The 19,216-nt window shown below is 21.5% G+C and overlaps 13 protein-coding genes across 13 annotated transcripts; 4 read left to right on the forward strand and 9 right to left on the reverse strand.

Moving 5' to 3' along the window:
• Positions 1 to 203: 203 nt before the first annotated feature.
• SRAE_1000293200 (Hypothetical protein) lies at positions 204 to 607 on the reverse strand (the record flags this gene model as incomplete). The annotated part of the gene is made up of 2 exons (XM_024650066.1): positions 204 to 515; positions 557 to 607. 2 exons carry the CDS (start codon positions 605 to 607, stop codon positions 204 to 206), a joined length of 363 nt encoding a protein of 120 aa, XP_024503880.1.
• A 306-nt stretch (positions 608 to 913) lies between these two features.
• Positions 914 to 2,590, reverse strand: SRAE_1000293300 (Hypothetical protein; the record flags this gene model as incomplete). The annotated part of the gene is made up of 2 exons (XM_024650067.1): positions 914 to 2,259; positions 2,308 to 2,590. The coding sequence occupies 2 exons, from the start codon at positions 2,588 to 2,590 to the stop codon at positions 914 to 916; spliced, it is 1,629 nt and encodes a 542-aa protein (XP_024503881.1).
• Positions 2,591 to 3,492: 902 nt separating this feature from the next.
• SRAE_1000293400 (Immunoglobulin-like fold domain-containing protein) lies at positions 3,493 to 4,488 on the reverse strand (the record flags this gene model as incomplete). The annotated part of the gene is made up of 2 exons (XM_024650068.1): positions 3,493 to 4,287; positions 4,327 to 4,488. The coding sequence occupies 2 exons, from the start codon at positions 4,486 to 4,488 to the stop codon at positions 3,493 to 3,495; spliced, it is 957 nt and encodes a 318-aa protein (XP_024503882.1).
• Positions 4,489 to 4,674: 186 nt separating this feature from the next.
• Positions 4,675 to 5,704, reverse strand: SRAE_1000293500 (Immunoglobulin-like fold domain-containing protein; the record flags this gene model as incomplete). The annotated part of the gene is made up of 2 exons (XM_024650069.1): positions 4,675 to 5,532; positions 5,573 to 5,704. 2 exons carry the CDS (start codon positions 5,702 to 5,704, stop codon positions 4,675 to 4,677), a joined length of 990 nt encoding a protein of 329 aa, XP_024503883.1.
• Positions 5,705 to 6,004: 300 nt separating this feature from the next.
• Positions 6,005 to 6,740, reverse strand: SRAE_1000293600 (Hypothetical protein; the record flags this gene model as incomplete). The annotated part of the gene is made up of 2 exons (XM_024650070.1): positions 6,005 to 6,517; positions 6,570 to 6,740. 2 exons carry the CDS (start codon positions 6,738 to 6,740, stop codon positions 6,005 to 6,007), a joined length of 684 nt encoding a protein of 227 aa, XP_024503884.1.
• A 1,746-nt stretch (positions 6,741 to 8,486) lies between these two features.
• On the reverse strand, positions 8,487 to 8,863 carry SRAE_1000293700 (Hypothetical protein; the record flags this gene model as incomplete). The annotated part of the gene is made up of 2 exons (XM_024650071.1): positions 8,487 to 8,496; positions 8,556 to 8,863. 2 exons carry the CDS (start codon positions 8,861 to 8,863, stop codon positions 8,487 to 8,489), a joined length of 318 nt encoding a protein of 105 aa, XP_024503885.1.
• A 475-nt stretch (positions 8,864 to 9,338) lies between these two features.
• Positions 9,339 to 9,759, forward strand: SRAE_1000293800 (Hypothetical protein; the record flags this gene model as incomplete). The annotated part of the gene is made up of 2 exons (XM_024650072.1): positions 9,339 to 9,438; positions 9,482 to 9,759. 2 exons carry the CDS (start codon positions 9,339 to 9,341, stop codon positions 9,757 to 9,759), a joined length of 378 nt encoding a protein of 125 aa, XP_024503886.1.
• Positions 9,760 to 10,391: 632 nt separating this feature from the next.
• Positions 10,392 to 10,803, forward strand: SRAE_1000293900 (Hypothetical protein; the record flags this gene model as incomplete). Its single annotated transcript, XM_024650073.1, has 2 exons — positions 10,392 to 10,485; positions 10,529 to 10,803. 2 exons carry the CDS (start codon positions 10,392 to 10,394, stop codon positions 10,801 to 10,803), a joined length of 369 nt encoding a protein of 122 aa, XP_024503887.1.
• Positions 10,804 to 11,140: 337 nt separating this feature from the next.
• Positions 11,141 to 11,561, forward strand: SRAE_1000294000 (Hypothetical protein; the record flags this gene model as incomplete). Its single annotated transcript, XM_024650075.1, has 2 exons — positions 11,141 to 11,246; positions 11,287 to 11,561. The coding sequence occupies 2 exons, from the start codon at positions 11,141 to 11,143 to the stop codon at positions 11,559 to 11,561; spliced, it is 381 nt and encodes a 126-aa protein (XP_024503888.1).
• Positions 11,562 to 12,067: 506 nt separating this feature from the next.
• Positions 12,068 to 13,028, reverse strand: SRAE_1000294100 (Protein of unknown function DUF1356, TMEM106 family-containing protein; the record flags this gene model as incomplete). The annotated part of the gene is made up of 3 exons (XM_024650076.1): positions 12,068 to 12,436; positions 12,485 to 12,932; positions 12,994 to 13,028. 3 exons carry the CDS (start codon positions 13,026 to 13,028, stop codon positions 12,068 to 12,070), a joined length of 852 nt encoding a protein of 283 aa, XP_024503889.1.
• Positions 13,029 to 13,090: 62 nt separating this feature from the next.
• SRAE_1000294200 (Transmembrane protein 234) lies at positions 13,091 to 14,079 on the reverse strand (the record flags this gene model as incomplete). The annotated part of the gene is made up of 4 exons (XM_024650077.1): positions 13,091 to 13,112; positions 13,548 to 13,723; positions 13,804 to 13,907; positions 13,962 to 14,079. 4 exons carry the CDS (start codon positions 14,077 to 14,079, stop codon positions 13,091 to 13,093), a joined length of 420 nt encoding a protein of 139 aa, XP_024503890.1.
• A 2,348-nt stretch (positions 14,080 to 16,427) lies between these two features.
• Positions 16,428 to 18,363, forward strand: SRAE_1000294300 (Aryl hydrocarbon receptor nuclear translocator homolog; the record flags this gene model as incomplete). The annotated part of the gene is made up of 2 exons (XM_024650078.1): positions 16,428 to 16,498; positions 16,827 to 18,363. The coding sequence occupies 2 exons, from the start codon at positions 16,428 to 16,430 to the stop codon at positions 18,361 to 18,363; spliced, it is 1,608 nt and encodes a 535-aa protein (XP_024503891.1).
• Positions 18,364 to 18,490: 127 nt separating this feature from the next.
• Positions 18,491 to 19,078, reverse strand: SRAE_1000294400 (39S ribosomal protein L43, mitochondrial; the record flags this gene model as incomplete). Its single annotated transcript, XM_024650079.1, has 1 exon — positions 18,491 to 19,078. One exon carries the CDS (start codon positions 19,076 to 19,078, stop codon positions 18,491 to 18,493), a length of 588 nt encoding a protein of 195 aa, XP_024503892.1.
• Between the last annotated feature and the right edge of the window lie 138 nt (positions 19,079 to 19,216).

Genomic DNA, 19,216 nt, shown 5'->3' on the forward strand with positions numbered 1-19,216 from the left:
ACAAAAAAATGTTTATATTAATGAAACCATTTTACTAACTAGTTAATATAATTATATCAACTATTAATCATGTCTTGGTAAATATTTTACCCATTATAATTAAATAATAATGTTTAGGTATAGTCATTTTTATTCTTTAAAAATTAAACTGATAATCAACACATAACATATAGAAAATTTACATACAAAAAAAAATAAGTTTTTTAAAATGACACTCCAGTAATATTGTGATTATTCCATTGAGTACAACTTGTATCTGCAATTGGTGAAAGATTATTTTCCATAAAACGAGATTTCAAGTTTTTTTTCCCAGGAATTTTTGGAGTAGAAAATAAAACAACACTGTTGTTTTGACGATCTGGTGTATTAAAGTTTTGAAGAATAACATTAAACTTGTAAAGAATTCTAAATATAAAAGCTGCTATTGAGGGACATGTATTATTCTTGTATAAAAAGACAACAAAATTAGCTATGGTAATTAAGTACAATGAAAGTATTTGAATCAATAAATCTTTCTAAAAAATTATTTACTAGAAATTTTCAAGATAAATCTTACCAAGTTTATACGATTTTTTTTATTTAAACCAAAATTATTATTCAACTCCATAAAAATAATTAAATATAAAAAAAATTAGTTTATGGGATTGTATTAAGATGACGTTAATTTCATCAAAATGTGATTCTCTCTAGTCACGATTTTTGTTAGAATATAGTAATACTTTTATCAAATAATAAAATTATTTTGTTCTTTTTACTAACAATTATTTTTATTAATAAATTTTTACTTTCATTTTTAATTTTTATTAAAATTATCCATATTTCATTTTAAACTTAAAGATTTTTAAAAAAATTATATTTTGATTGTAAGATGTTTTTAAAATAAATATTTTTAAATTGAAATAAAAATAATTTATTATGTTTCTTCATACATAAAAATACGATACTGATGAGGGAAATGTTTGATTTTAAAAACTTTAAAATACTCAGAACATCCAGAACATTTTTGAAAAGTTATTCTTGTAAGTTTTAGTAGATCATTTTCAGAAGGTTTCCGGTAACTCTGTATTGCCAAATTTGTCTGGCCACTTTTTAATGGAGTATTTCTTATCATGTTCCTTAATTCCTCTAATTCGTTGTGATCATTAAAAAGTGTAAAAATATTTAATATTATTGTTTTGGGCCACTTTAATCTGGTGCGATTTTCATTTGCCAAGACATCGCTTACCTTTGAAGATTCAAATGATTTAGAAAAAAATACCTCCAAACAATTAACTCTTGGAAAAAGTTCAAATATTTCTATCATTGTTATATCCTCAGATTCTACCTCATGCAGAGATAATATTTCAATATTTTTCAAATTATTTGCTATATTTTTTAAGTTTACTAAATTTAGTTGTTGACATTTAACTAATTGAAGATTTTTCAATTTTTTCGTAATCACCAAACAAAATTTTTCAAATGATATTCCTGAATTTATAATAGAAAAATCAACGATTAATGTTTCTAAAGACTTCATCATAGATAAACAGTAATATATTCTGTTAACTTCATTTTCTTCTAATAGCTTTCTACCAGCAGCAGTATATTCTTTAGTTTCTAATGACAAAAATAATAATTTATTACATATTATTGATATTTCTTGATACCATATATCAATGTATATTGAAAGCCTCAGAAAAAAGTTATATTTTGAATATTTACTATTAATAATAGTAGAATTAAAAAGTTTGACAAAACTAGTATTTTCGTATATTCCTGAATATATAATATTAACATTTTTGAAATATTTAGTTGCTTCAAAAAGATCATTTGAAGATGTTACATTTGTAGAAAAAATACATGATACAAAAAGATTTAATGTATCAATTTCATTGGGATAAAAATTTACCAAACCTTTCTGAAGTAATTTTAGGCAATTTTTATTATCACACTTAAATGTTAAATTTTTCATACTTTTAGGAAAAAACCATTCTTCATTTGGTGAAATCTTATCAATAATCCAAGAATTTACAAAATTGTCAATAGTAATCGTTTGCGGTTGTAGGTATTTTGAAAGTTTAAAAATAGTAAAATGATGTTGATTAATATCTCCACAAAATTCTAATATTTTAATCCTTTTAAAAAAACTGAATTTTTCAAGACTTCTAGTCATATGGAAAGTTGGACCAAATTCAATAACTAATTTATTAATATTTCCTAAATTATTTTTGATTTTATTATTTATAGCATCAACATTTATTGCACTCCAATTTGGTACACCTAAAAAGTACATCTTTATGTAGCCTCTTAAAAATTTTAAAGCCAAACCATTATAATACATGATAAAAGATGTATGAAATTTGTCTGTTAATACAGATTCTTCTTTAGAATAAAACTTATCTTTAACAGATTGATAAAAAAATTTACAAGTCAATTTAAAATTTAATTTATCATTAGGTATTGTTAAATGTTCAAAAATAGTTTTAATTAAATCAGGACAACATAAAACTACATTTCGTGAGTTATAATATTTATAATATTTGTTGTCAAAACCATTTTCAAATATTTTTCCGATCATTTCATGTAAAAATGATTTGTCTAAATTATTCATGTCAAAAAATTAAAAATATAATATTCAGAAATATAAAATAATATAGAATATTCAAAAAAATAAATTTAAAAGTATAAAATGCAATGTAAGATAATTCTTAAAACGATATAATTTTAGTTATATAATTAGTCTTATGTTTTTATGATCATGTATTCTTCAATTTATGTCTATAGGTATGCCGCAATATCTGTCAAATGAAAGTAAACTTTAGGAAAACATTTTAAAAAAAAATGAGTGTTTCATATTATGTAATTATTAATGAACATAAATCAAACTGTATAATTTTTTTTTCATTAATGTTATTTATTTTCAAACAAAATCATTAGCTAACATTTAATTTTAAATAACATAATAAAGCTTGAAAAAATTTTTCAAGTTAAAATTAAACATTTTTTGTTATGTTTAACATTTGTTATCATATTCATAGATGTAGGTTTTGTAATTATCAAGAATTTCTAATATTTATAAATATCAATACTTTTTTTTAATTATAATATAGATGAATTTATTTCTTATCATAAAATAAACAAAATATATATATAAATGTTTGAAAAAAAAGTAGACAAAATAGTATCAAGAAAATAAATACAGTATACCATCTTATACATCCTACTAATGTCCTTGATATATTTATTAGAAAAAATTTAGTTGTCATATAATTTTGTAAAATAATTGTTAATATAATTTTAAAATATATTATTCTTAATTAATATGCATATATAATTTTTTAAAAATGAATAAGTATATTATTATAAACTTTCCAACATTAGTGGGAGGAGTCAAAAATTAAAAAGATATAATTTAAAAAAAAAATTTTATTCAATCTATTGGTTATAAAAATTATTTTTAAATTATAATTTATTCAAGAATAAAAAATTATAATCAAATTGTGAAAAAAAAAGTTAGTAATTGCATGTAAATGAAACATTAAAATATCCAGACAAATTTTGTACCAAACAGTAATAAATATTATTTTCACTACCAAAAGATGATCTTATCTTTAAAATTGTTTCATACTCATTTATTTGAGCACATTTATGATTTAAAATTGTTATCATATCCCCAGCTACAATTAATTGACCTCTTTTTCCAAACCATCTTACAGAAGGATATGATTTAGATAGATATTTTACATGTAAATTTATTTCAAAAATATCACTTCTTGGTGATAAAAATTGAAAACTTTTTAAAAGTATTGGTATATTATCTTTTGGTATAACAATAAAACATTTTGCCCTAATAATTTTATCATCCATATTTTTAATGATACTGTAAAATAACATATTTTCTTTTGGTAAATCTATAAATTGAAGTGTTATACAACTTAACCAACAATTAGAATGTATATTTTTAAATAAATGTTTAAAAGAAGTTATTTTATCTTGTTGTTTATTCATTTGAAATCCAAAAAAGCTAATTGTTGTTAATTCAGATGTTGTAAAATAATGTTCAAATGATATTTTTTTAAAATTATTATGAATACATAAATCACCATGAAGTATGTTAATTGGTTTATAGTGTCCTAAAAAATGAAGATTGAAAGTTGAATAAATTGTTCCATCATCATTCTTAATAACACAATGTATTTCTTTATTTTTTTCATCTGGTACTTTGATTATTTCAAGTGTACAAATATAATGATTATTACCTAAGTCATTTAAAATTATTTTGTATCTTAAATCATTAATAATAAAAGTCTGTAAAAAAAATAAATTATTAATAAAATTTATTCATACATCTATTGTTTTCCAAATAATTTTTGGTTTATTTATGGCATAAACATAACATATTAATTGATATAATTTGCCATTAGATGTTTCAATGACAGGATGATAGAAAAAAAATAATTTATTATTCTTTTTTATAGAAATTTTATTATCATTACAAATGGTAGTCATGTTTTAAATTTAAAATATACTTTAAATATAAAATAAATGAATTAAAAGTTGTAAAACATTTTATTATATATATTGTATAGCTAGACAAAATAATAAAAAAAAAAAAATGGGATGTTTTAAAAATATTATATTCTTTATTGTAAATTACTATTCATTCACAAAATATAGAAATATTCTAACTTTATATTATTTTGATTCATTTAATGTTATATTCATTAATTCAAGATCAAAAATTTTTTTTTCAATTGCAACTGTATCTATAGATACTAAACAGTCAACTTTGTTATTTTTAATTTTACAAACAATAATCGTTGTCTTTGTAGTGTATTCATTTAAATATAAACTAGCTACATAATTACCATTTTCATCTTCTTGAATATTTGTAATACAATGATTTTCATCACATTCATATTTATATCCATATCTGTTGTACCACTTAACAATAGGTTCACTTGTAGTATTATATTTTATAATTATTCCAACATATATTTTATTATTTTTCATTTTCTTAACAATAATATTAACATCATCAGTAATTGATAAATTATTATTTAATGGTGGTAAAGAATAAAAAGTATATGATGTGGTACATTTTCCATTTATATCAGATAAGAGACAATGAATCAAATTTTCAAATATATTTATTCTTGGATTCTGAATCATTAATTGTGTCTCAATAACATTTGTATTTCCATATTTTAAAATTAAACTTTTAAATAATGTTCCATATTCATAAATATTTTTATCATTCCAATACCATTGAAAATTTCTAAATCTACAATCAGGCATTGAAACTTTCCATACCATAGTTGGATTTAAAACATAATTGTCAATAAGTTTTCCAGGAATAATATCAGGATAAAACATATCATTTTTTTTAATATCAAAATAAGCATAACATTTTCCATACTTATTTTTAATAATACATTTATAAATGGCATTATATGTTTTGTCAAATCTTTTTATCAATAAATAACACATATATTTTCCATTACCATAATCACAACAATCAGCCAAAAAATTACCATCATTTTCTAATTGAATCTGATAAAGATAATAATTGAAATGATATAAATAAATTTACCTCTCCATCATACCAAACATAATTTGGTATAAACTTTGAAAAAACAAAACATTCTAAACGAAGGTAAGGAAACTTTTCATGTTTACTAATATTAGATCTTTTTAAAATAAAGGGTGGGTTGTATGATCGCATTATCAGAAACAAAATCAAAATGAATGGTTTTAAAAATTATATATACTTATATATGATAATTTTTTATTTTTGTCTATCTGATCTATACTTATCAAAACTTTTTTTTTATATCATTTAGTGATGCAAAGAAAATTAATATAAACATTTTTTCCTATATAATAAATGTTTAATATATAAAAAAAAAATATATAATTTTATTTTATTAATCATCAATATAAAACATTACAAAAAGATTATCAAAACAAAAAAAAATAAAGTTGTTGAGATAAATTAAAAAAAAATTATTATTAACTAATATTATCAAATCAATGGATTTTTCATTAAATTGATTTTAATTTTAAATCCAATAGCTGTTATTGTAATATATAACATTGCAAGACCAAGTAAAACCCATGTTGTAATACCAAAAAAAAACATATAAACAATCATTGAAAGGCAAATAATGTAAGCAATTAATGCTATGATATATGGGTTAATTGAAAGAAACATTATATTACATTTAATAATCCAATCACATAACGTCTTGAAATATTTTTGTTTAATAGATATATTTTGAATTTGGTATACAAGAACAAGAAAGAATAGGGACATTAAATTAAGATTTGAAAGAAATATTGAAATATTATAAAATATCATAAATAATTCATCTGGTTTTGGTATTTTAAATTGATAATAATTAAATGTTTCATCATCATAAGTTCCATTAATAATATAATCCATATTTTTTTCAGAAAGACAATATAAACCAAGAATAAAAAAAATGTTTGTTGAAACAATTAAAAATAAAAAAAACCAGAATCTTATTTTAACAATCTAAAAAAAAATTAAAGGTAAAAAAAAATTATTTCTTGAAAACAAAACATACATAATTTTCGACTTTATTATCATTTGCTGGCATTGTATAAACAAATTTAGTACCACTTTCAGCTTCAATAAGAACAAGCCAATTTTTAGTTGCATTGATAATAACTTCTTTCCCATCTTTTCTTGTATACTGTCCTTGCAAAACAAAACAATTTTCTGTCTTAGTTATCATTCTTAAAAAATTACTCTTAAAAAAAAACATTTTTAAAAAAAATTAAATTAACAATAATAATAAAATTATTTTGTAAATAAAAAAAAAATATTTTTAACAATTGCCATTTATCAGAAATGACTGTCATTCATCCTATTTTTAAATTTACCTAATACAAAATATTTTAACAAAAGAAAAAAGTGTTAAAAAATTAAAAATACAAATGTGATACATTTCAATGGAGACTGGTACGACGACAACCCCTTGTTATCCCTACAAAGTATAATGTTAATGAAGGTTCAAATAATAAAAATTATTTTTTTTTAACTATTTACATTAAAAAAGGGGAATAAGATTAATTACATTATACACAATAAATACTATATATCTTATATTGTTTTTGATTAAATAACTATTTTAGAAAATGACAAAAGTTTCTTCTTTTAATCATAATAACTTAATCAAAATAAAATTTGTAGTAATGAAAGAAATATCTTTTATATTTAAAATAAAAGTTAAAATAAATGTATGTTCAAATTATTAGTTAATCTTTCTTTTTTATCAAAAGAAGATTTGTTTATAATAATTATTTAAAATAATAATAATAATAATTTATTTTACAAAAATTTAGCTCTTATATAAGAATGCTTTTATCTTTATATAACAATTAGAAAATGTTTATATAAAATAACATTTGTAATTTAATATATGTTATTTAAAATGCCGATCTTTATCTTAAAGAAAGAAGGATTATATCTACATTTTAATATAATTATTCCTCCTCAAACTTTATATTACAAAAGTGCACATGAGAATTTAATTAATTCTTTTTCATTTAAATTTAATATAATTTTAAAAAAGAATCAATGTAAAAAAAAAGAAGATAACATTTTAAAATATAATAATAATAGTATATTTTGTTATAAAATATAATTTTTATTGTGTGAAAAAAAATATGCACATTTAAATATAAAATAGTAATAACTAATTTTATAATAAAATTATTTTTCTTTTAACACATACTTTTGATTGATCCTATTCTTTTCTATACTATTTTTTAATGACAGATGAAAAAAAAGAATGCCCATATTTAAAATAATTATTTTAAATTTTACAATGCCATTATTATATAAATATATGCTTATTTTAATATTATTTTATTGTATAACCATAATATGATTTACAATTCATTTTCTTACTATTCTCCTTTTTTTTTTTCTTCAATTTGGTCTTTGATATCTTTCTTACCTTAACTTGATTTATGTAGAAAAAGTTTAATAAATATTCATCGCTTTTTTGACAATTAATTGCTCATAAATTATGCATTTGAGGATAAAATTTGGGGAACGATTTTAACTTATTTTATTCTTTAATGACTTAAAATACATTTATTGTGCCTTAAAATTATTTGCACTTTAATATGCCATAAAATGTACTTTCATTTTTACCTCCAAAAATGCACTTCAAATTTGTCCTTTCTTTTAGATTTCCTAAAATATGATTTGAGGAAGTTTGTAATAAAAAATATTTTCTCAACAATTTTTTTTTTATTTCAAAAATAAAAATTAAATTACGGTAGTTAATTTTTAAATTAAATTTTTATCAATAAAGACATCCTTTATGTAGAAATAAACTTTTTTTTTATTAAAAATATGATTTAATTTTAAAATAAATTCGAGTCAAATAAAAATGAAGTTAATATTTTTTTTAAAAATTTATCAATTTTAGCAGCAATCACTAGTAACAAAAACATTATCTTCACGTTGATTATTCACTACTATAATTATAGTAGTAACAATAGCAATAATAATTAATATAACACTTGCAAAAACTGACATTATAATTCGCCTTTTTCTTCTTATTGCACATCTTCTTTCTGATTCAATACAATGAGAATTACCATTTATACCACAATGTTGATCAACTATATAAATTTGTCCCCTTGGACAATATCTCTCTCCACAAGGACTACTTACACCAATTATTGGTGGTTGAGGATAAATATATTGTGGTCCAACACCAGGATTAACATTATTTACCTGTTCAACTACATCTTCATAAGATGGTGGTGGAGCTGAAGGAGTCACACCTCCAATAGCTGGATATAAAATTTCCCCCTGATTTGTGGGTAATTTTCTAGACATTATTATTTATAAATAATAATAATAAATATATAAATAAAAACGAAAATATCTTTTAAAAAGATTGAAATAATAGTAATAAGAAAAATTATTTTATCACTATTATCAAATGACAAAATTTATAAAAATATATATGACATCAATAAACCTTTTGATAAGATCCTTTTACAAATAATACAGATGACATGGTGCAAAAAATTATTTAGATAATAAAATGATGAATAACTATTAAAAATTTTTTTTTATTATCTTTTAAAGAAGAAATTTTATCATTAAATATATAGTCATTTTTAATAGAAATTTATTGATATTTAAATAACTTAATAGTAAAAATCCATTTATGAATTATCATTTTTTTAAAAAAAAAGTATAAAATTAATAATGATTTGAATATTGACATTTTTTTAATAAATAAATTATTCATTGAATCACACCTTTTGTAACAAAATAATTTTTTTTTTAACAAACAAAATTTAAAATGCCTCCAAAAAAAAATAACATTAAAAAAAACAATAAAAATATTGCTGATGACTTATCAATAACTTTAAAAGATATGCAATGTAAATTTGGTGAAGAAAGTAAGTATAATATTATAAATAAAATATTTTAAATAAATTATAGTTAATAATGAAGAGGCAAAATTAATAAAAGAAACATCAGAAATAATTAATAAATGTTCAGAGACATTATATCGAACAATTACAAAAGATATGCCGAAAGAATTTCTTGATATGAAGTATAAAAATTTTCTAGAAATACAGGATTCTACAAGTTGTACATTACCAAAACCAAATGATACAATGATGATTATTCAGGATATTCGGAACAAAGTTATGAATGGTAATGCCTCTCCAGAAACAGTTAAGAAATATCAAAATATTAAAAAAATATCACAGTAAAATATTGCAATATTTTTCAAAGTTACAAGATTATTTAAATTTTGTATTTTTTTACAAACAAATTAAATTATACAATTTGATATTTAAAAATTCAAATTTTATTATTAAAGACAAAAACAATTTATTTAAATTTGAATATTAAATTATAACATCACAAACTTTTACATAATATTATAATTAACATTTTAAAGACCACCTAAAAATAAACTAATTAAACAAAGTAAAAAAGCTATAAATAAATTTCATTTAAAATAAATATTTTCTTAGGATTAATTTTTGTCAATAATACAAACTAACAAACAAACTTAATACTCTAACGATAAAAGATATTTATAATTTTTTTCAATTAAAAATTCCATCCAATAATTTTTTTGTAAAAAAAATTTTTTAAAAAGTGTGTTTTGATGTCTTTCTGTATACCAGTACTTTTTGGTGCAATTAATTCACTAATAAATATAAAATGAAAATTGGCGGCATAATAGGAAAACATTTTACCAATGTGTTGCATTCTTGATAAACACTACAACTTTACCATTATGAAAGTTTAATTTTCTACTGATTTTTTTACATTGTTTTTTATTACTTTTATTCTTACTGATAATGTAATTTTTCTAGGTACAATAACAGTAAATATGCCTTTTCAAAAAAAAAGGAAGATTGTCGAAGAAAATGATTGCCCTCTTTCGAAGGTACTTCGTACAACACAAAATGAAAATGAAAAAATAAGTTAGTTTTTCATATTAAAAATTTCTCCTAATTTACTTTTTAGTTAACAAAAAAGAAGAGGAACTTAAAAATTGTGCCTCTAATCCTATTTGTGAGGGAACTGAAATAATTTGTAATGCAGTTATTGATAACCTACCAGGTGAATTTTTAGACATGAAATATTCAGAGTTTTTAAAACAAATGAGTGGAATAAGTTTTAATATTGGTAAACCTAATGATACTTTAACAGCTATTGAAAACTTAAGGAGTAGGGTTGTTAGTGGAGTTGCTTCACCAGGAGAAATAAGTAAGTACAGAGAACTCAAAAAACTTCTTTAATAAATTTTTTTTTGTTTTTTATTATTATATTTTTTTATGATAATTTTGTACATATATATATATATTTGTGGCTTTTATTTTAAAACTGTTTTTGTTTAATGATAATGTTTTTAATTAATAAATATCACACTTTTTTTTATCCTTACTTTTATAATTTGATGATAAAAAATATTACAAAAAGAGTGACATTGAAATGGATATATATAAAGATAGATTACTTGTATCATTGTGAAGTTTTTCATTTTGTAAAGTTTTAATTTTACCACTAATTTTAATTACATTTGAAAACATCAAGATACATTTTTAAAGCAATCTTAATCTCACTGAATTCATTGCAATGGTTTCAAAAAGCAAAAAAAAGTTGGATGCTTCTCATTCTAGTGAATTAAATGTTTCCTTTAAGACAAATCTTTATCAAAAACAAAATCAGTATGATGAAAAAAGTAAGTCTAATACCTGAATTTATTCTAAACTATTTTTTAGTTAAGGAAAATGCAAATTTTTTTGATAGTGTAAGATACAGACTTATCGACTACAGTAGTGATGTATTACTTAATGTAATCACAAGTAATCTACCAGACGAGTTTCTTGACACAAATTATAAAGAATTTATGAGCCAAATATCTGGTTCAAGTTTTCATAACTTTAAATTAAATGATACTTTAGCTGCTATTCAAAAATTAAGAAACAAAGTTACAAGTGGAAGTGCTTCAGAAGAAGAAATTAAAAAATATAAAGAAGTTAAGAAACTTTTATAATTCTTTTTTTTTGTGTATAAATGTTTCTACAGAATTTTTTAATTCTATCATATAGTTAATCAATAACCATATCACTCACTTTCTTAAAACTTTGAATAATTTTTGTTTATTAAATAATTGAATAAAATTAATTTTATTCTTTGCAGTGAAATTTGTAATTATATTCAAATTTTAATAAATAAATTCAGTGATTTTTTAAAATTTCTTATTTTTAACTGTGAATTATAGAGTTATTACATTTCGAAATCAAACTATAAATTTTTGAAAAGTAGTTTCAAGAAATTTATACAAAGACAGTTTCTTATTAATAAATGAATCAGTTTTAAATTTTTACAATTTTTTATTTTGTTTCCGAGTAAATTATCATATAAATAGTTTGATAAAGTGAAACAAACAATTAGTACTTTAAAGTAGAGTAACAATATATTCTATGGTGATATAATAAATTTGTACATGTCATATAACATAATAAAAATATAATTCTTGATTAGATAAATCTTGTAAAATTATCCTTGAAGAGTACAGTTACCAGATGGAACGCAACAAACAGATTGTGTTGTAGATAAAGACACAGTTTCCAGGTGTTGGAGATATTCCACAATAACAGAAATATCAAATTGCATTGTAACATAAAGGGGTGTCAATTGAGCAATATTTGATTGACAATACTGTGCTACATACCCCTTTAATGAAACAGAATTATTAAACCATAATGTATTTCCAACATAAGAAAGAGGCATTATTGTTCTAGAGGTTGAATTTAAACCTTTTCCAATGATATCATTAGACCATGGTTGAAATTTATTAATTATATTTGATGTTACATTTGAAACTTTAACAGCAAAATAATTTTCATTAGTAATATTAATCGAATTCTAAAAATAAAAAAATATATATTTAAAAAATTAAATATTTAATTTTACCAAAAAATGGAAATCTATTTGATCATCTTTTTTTGAATAAACATTAACATTTTCAATAGGATGCCTAAGACTTGTTAATGCTATAGATCTTGGAACTAACATAAATATTGTAGCTGAGGCAAGAAGTATACATATCCCAATACCAATAGATACCCAAATACAAGTTCTTTTTGGTTTCAATCTATCATCATTAACAGGTATCAAAGCAACTAATGTTTCTTCCATTTCTTTTGGTATCCTTCCAGAACCATTACAACTTGGACATGGTACAGAACCATTCATTAACTCTGTGTAATCCGAAGCCATTGGATTATTTTCTGTCGTAGAATTATTTGTTCTCTCTTCTTTTTTATTATTTATAGATGATGTTGATTGTTGATCTTCTGATACTATTAGATGAGCCGTATCACTATTAGATCCACTCATTCTTTGACGTATTGATAATATACTAAAAAAAATTACAATAAATTGTTTTTTTTATTAAATATTAAACAAACTAAAAAACTTACAATTTATTTAATGGGTTTGTAATTTGATTAGCCATCAAAATAAAATATGTTATCTTACTTTGAACAATAAAAAAATGTTAAATATTTAATAATTTGGTTATATCTTGTTTCTTTCTATACTAAAATAAATGCAAACATATATTACATAGTCAGCTGACATTCGAAAATGTATTGAAAAAAAAATAAATATATTAATATACAACAAAGGATAATGAAGAAAAAGTGTATTCGGCTATTTGATAATCAATAATTAAAGTTTTAAAAGTATATATATTTATATTTATATGATATAAATTTATAAGAAAGATTAAAGATAAATTATATGTAGTAAAAATTTTAAAAACAAAAGATTAATGTAAATGATAAGTAATGTTTCTAACATGCAAAATTAAAAAAAAAAAATAGTTCTAGTTTCTTGCTAGCGCATATGATTGCATCATCTATAAACACTTTACCATAAAACTTTTTTCCTATCAACTATCCTTCTCTTTTATAATAACATTTTTTATTTTTTTTGAACTTTTTAAACTTATATTATTCATTTTTAATCATACCATGTTATAATAAAATTTCCCAAAAAAAGAACTAATACACCAATCCATTGTTTATATGTTAACTTTGTTCCATCTACATACCCACCAACAAAAGCCGTCCAGAAGAAGGTTAATGAATTGACAACAGGAACCACTATTGTTACAGGCATTGATGTTAACAATATATTATACAATATCTATAAAAATAATAATTATTTGTAAGTTTAATATTTGTTTTGTTTTTTCCAACTTGTTTTTTAAAAAAAAAAAAACTTACTGAACCAAGTTGATTTATCATGAATGGGAGAGAGAAACGCCAATTAAGAATAAAATTTATTCCATCAACGGCATATCTTAAAAATACATTTCTTTCTTCTTCTCCTAAAAAAAAAGATAAATAAAATGATTAAAGTTAATAATAAAATGTAGATTTACTTGATAATTTAATACTATTACATCGTCTGTGAAGTGCCCCTTTTCTTATAAATGGATTACTTGTACCCCAAATGAAGGATACTATAACAATGTAAAAAAGATTTTTTAAAGCAAACATATATTTTATATATATTATTAATTGATGTAAAGATATATTTGATTTGAATACAAATAAACTTGAATATTCTTATAAATATTTAAATAAGGTAATTTTTATAAATTTTTAGATTAATTCATTTATATCAAATAATTATTAGATATATTAATATTAAAATAAGGGACGGCCATATTATTTTTATCAAAAGACTTTTTAACATAAATTTGATTATAACATATAAAAGTTAAAATAAAATTAATTTTAACTTTTACTTTGTTCATTTAATTATTTATGTATCTTCATAGAATATTAAATAGATCTTTTATCAATTAACATTTATAATAAAGGAGGAGGAGATTCTATTAACTATGTTATTTATTTTGAAACAAAAAATTTATTTATCATTTATGGTAGAAATTTAACTTCACCAAAAACTATTTTTTTTTATAGATATTTAAATTAATTTTATTCTTAATAACTATTAAAATATTTATTTTTTTTTTTTGTTAGCAATAAAAATGATCATCTTCGATCAACGATCATCAAAAGAATTTTATCACTTTTTTTTTTATAAAAATATTTTAAAACCTTTATATAATCCCTTCCTTCTTTTGTAAAGGTGTATGATAATCAAAATCTTTTTTTTTTTCCTCAATACCATTGACAGATTTTTGAAAAGTAAACTTTTTCTTATATATATATATACTTATTTATACGTATATTTCAATGAAGAAAGTTAAAGAAGAAAGAGTGAACCACATAAATATATATACATATCTTCCTACATAACACATATAGCAAACAACTGCATTTTACCTATATATCTAACACTTATGCGCATATGAATTATAAATATATACTTTTATAAACTTTATATATTATTTATATATTCTTAGAACAATATATTGTTTAGGGTGGCCAGGTTTTTATTCTTTTTATAATATACTGTGTATCGGTACGATGACACACACAGAACAGTCTTTTATATTATTAATACTTTTATGTATATTAAGAAATTTTTCTTCATTTTTAATATATATTCTCTACTCTCTTCCTTATTTATTTTTTTTTTTTTTTTATTTTTATTTCATATGTTTTCACTCCTTTTTTTTTTCCCTCCATATATATTTTAAAATTTATTTTAAAAAAAAAAAATTAATGTGTTAAGCTATAATTAGATATTATTTGTTTGTCCTTTTTTTTTGTTTATAAACTATTATATATAATATATATTACAATTTTTTATTTATTTATTTTTTATTTTTATACCCAAAAACTGATAAGACAAGAAGAAATGAACAAAAAAAAGAGGATTTTTTTATTTAATTTTGAAAAGAGAGTAAGAGAATTGGAAATTAAAAAAAAAATAATATAATAATTGAGTTATATATACATATACATATATAATATATATGATATCTATTGAGAAAAATGTAATGTCATTTCCGGTTACCAAATAAATTACCTTACTATGAGGAAAACATTTTTAATATCTAATTGATTTGACTAATTTTATTATAATAATAATAAATTATTATTATTAAATATATCATATTATATTGTTTTAATTTTAAAAAGATTTTGCCTTTTGTATCATAGAAATGAATCTTATTGTTTTGCATCTTTTTCTATACAATTAGAAGATCATCTTACACTTCATTAAAAGAGAAATATAATTGTCATTGCGTGTTTACTGTTACTTTATTATGTTTACATCAACTTTTAATATACTACTATCTATTCTTATCCAGCTGTTACATTTTTATTTTAACTCCATTTTTGGATAATTTTTCTTTTCTAATGGTTATGGCCTTGTTAATTTATATAATATCATTAAAAATTATTATTTCTAAACCGTATGGTAGATTGAAATATATTACTTACATTTACTTTTAATCTATTACAATACTTTTTTAAATATATTTTTGGTATTTTATATAATTGATAAGTATTTTCTCTATCAATGTATATATATACTTTTGACATAAGAATAAAATAATTATTTCATATCAATACTTTGTTATATAATTGTGTGATTAAAATATAAAAACTTCTAATTTTTTGTTTGAACTTTTTATTCTTATTTATTCTTTTTATCACTAATTAATCATTACAACATATGTGCATTTATTTCAATATACGTACATGTATATATATATATATTCTCTTTATAATTTTTATCACTCTTTTTTATTTATTAAATTTTAGAAAACATCATTTGAATAAGAAAAAGGGAATATAGGAAGAAGAAGATAAAGACAAAGAAAGAAAGAAAAAGTATTTTATAAAGCATTTTTAATAAAATAAAGTATTGATAATTATATATATTTTCTATTTAATGATAATTATTTTTTTGTAATCAAACAATTATGGGAGATCAAATGGCAAATAATATGTATATTAATCATCAATGGCAACAACCACCTATTATGATGCAAAGGTAAGAATTTTATATCATTTTTCATATTATAAAAATTTTTTTTTTTTTATAAATTCTAACACATTTATATTCTATCAAATTTATATAATAAATATTGACATTATTGATAGATATAAGATTATGTATTGTTAATAAATATAATCATGATTACAATTATATAAATTTTAAGGACACTTATATATGTATATATCTATTACAATTATTTATAATTTATAAAAAAAAAAAAAATTTACATTTTACAATTGTATATTTCTTCTTTTATATATTAAAAATAAATATTTTATTATTTATTTTACCTAAATATAATTTAATTTTTTTTTTTTTATAGTATACCAACAGATAATAATAATGTTCCTCCTGCCATTCAAAGGATGCCTCCAACAGCAATATCTACACACATCCCAAATAAAAATACAATGAGAAATGACAATATTATTGCTGGGACTTCTGCTACTTCTTCTGTTGGATCTGTCTCAAGTAGTGGTAATACACAATCTCAAGCATCCACTTCTGGTAATAATAGTGGAAGTGTGTCGACAACAACAACTGTTGAAAGTAAAGAAAGATTTGCTAGAGAAAATCATAGTGAAATAGAAAGAAGAAGAAGAAATAAAATGACACATTATATTAATGAATTAGCTGAAATGGTTCCCCAATGTGCTGCATTAGGTAGAAAACCAGATAAATTAACTATTCTACGGATGGCTGTATCACATATGAAAGGAATTCGTGGAAATACCGGTAGTCCTAATGATCCATTAAATTATAAACCATCATTTTTAACTGATCAAGAATTAAAACATTTAATATTAGAAGCTGCTAATGGTTTTTTATTTGTTGTATGTTGTGAGACAGGTCGTATTTTATATGTTGCTGATTCTATTGTACCAATTTTAAATATGAGACAAGAAGATTGGATGAATTATATTATTTATGATTTAATACATCCTGATGATATATATAAAGTACGTGATCAATTATGTAACTCAGAAGCTAGTCTTCAAAGAGTTCTTGATCTCAAAAGTGGGACTGTTAAAAAAGAACATAATTCTATTCGTGTACATATGTCCTGTCGACGAGGTTTCATTTGTCGAATGAAACTTGGAAATCTCGAACCAATAACACGTCTTAGAAATAGAAGACCAATATTTACACATAATGGTAGTAATTATGCTGTTGTACATGTTACAGGGTATGTTAAAACAACACCTCCCAGTGGAATGGAAGTTAGATCCGGTGGTTGTTTAATTGCTATAGGTAGATTACAAGTTGGTTCAATGCCTATGTGTACAGAATTAGGAGCACCATCAACATTTACACTACGTATTTCAGAAGAAGGAAAAATTACTTTTGCTGATCAAAGATGTACATCAATATTAGGTATTCAATCCAATATAATAGTTGGAAAATATTGGTGGCAATTAACTATTCCTGGTGAAGATCAATTAACTAAGGATGCCTTTAGACAAGTTATGATAGATCAACAAGCTCATATACATTGTCGATTTGCTACTAATAATAATGGTTCAGTAAATCTTAATATTCATGCAAGACAATTTCGTAATCCATACTCCGATCAATTAGAATATATTATAGCAGAACATCAGGTATTACATGATAATATTACAATGCAAGTTATTGGAGGTAGTGGTATTCAACAACCTCAACAACAAGGATGGAATCAAACAATACCAAATACTAATGATTTAAATACTGTTACAGATCCTCAACAAGATTCATGGAATGATCATGGACTTTCACAACAACAAGCAACAAATGTTTGTTGGAATAGTCCTACAGGAGATATTTCTGATACTAATGTACAATATAATCAATGGATTCAATCTGATCCTAAAGCATTTTAACAATTAAAAAAAAATTAAATCTAAATATATTATTAAATTTATTTTTTGTTTATATAATGATCTTTTATTTGTATTATTTCATCCTAAGAAAAAAAAACAACTGATAACAAAATAGCAATAAAATAATTTACACTTTATCATTATTATCTATATTAACAAGATTTCTTACGTATTCGGTAGCAGATACATCTGCTGATAAATATTTACTAAATTTAGGGTCAGGTAATTCAATAGATGTCATTTCTGGATCTTGGAATGTAAATGGATTCCATTCTCCTTGAATTGATGGAACAATAGATGATTGTTTTGATATTAATTTTTCCATTGGTTCACCACTACGTGATAAAACATAATGCATATGTTGAGAAATAAGTTCTAATGATAATGATTTAACATTTATATGAACCATCCTTCCATTTCCATATTCAGCTCTAATTGTTGGTGTAACCTGCCTTGCTGGTATTGTATAAATAACAACAGAAGGATTTTTTTGTGCAAATTCAAATAAATGATATTTAATAAAAGATCTTACTCCAGATGAAGCTTCATTTTGTTTACAAAAACGTAATGTAATTCTGTGAACTTGTGGTATATAAGACCCAACACCATTATTATTAGGTATTGTTGGTACTCCTGTTAATCTGAATCCAAAATTAATAGCTTTAGCAGCAGTATAGATTGGTTTAAGACGATCAACACGAACACGAGCAGGCATTTTATATAAATAATAATAATATTTCTTCTAGTATGAAAAAAAAACTTAAGTATTTGAGTAACGCTTCACCACTTTAACCTATCAACAATCTTCACAAGAGATGATAAGAAAAAAGTTAATAAAAAAAATTTATAAACA

This window comes from Strongyloides ratti, assembly GCF_001040885.1.
Source record: "Strongyloides ratti genome assembly S_ratti_ED321, chromosome : 1".
NCBI lineage: Eukaryota > Metazoa > Nematoda > Chromadorea > Rhabditida > Strongyloididae > Strongyloides > Strongyloides ratti.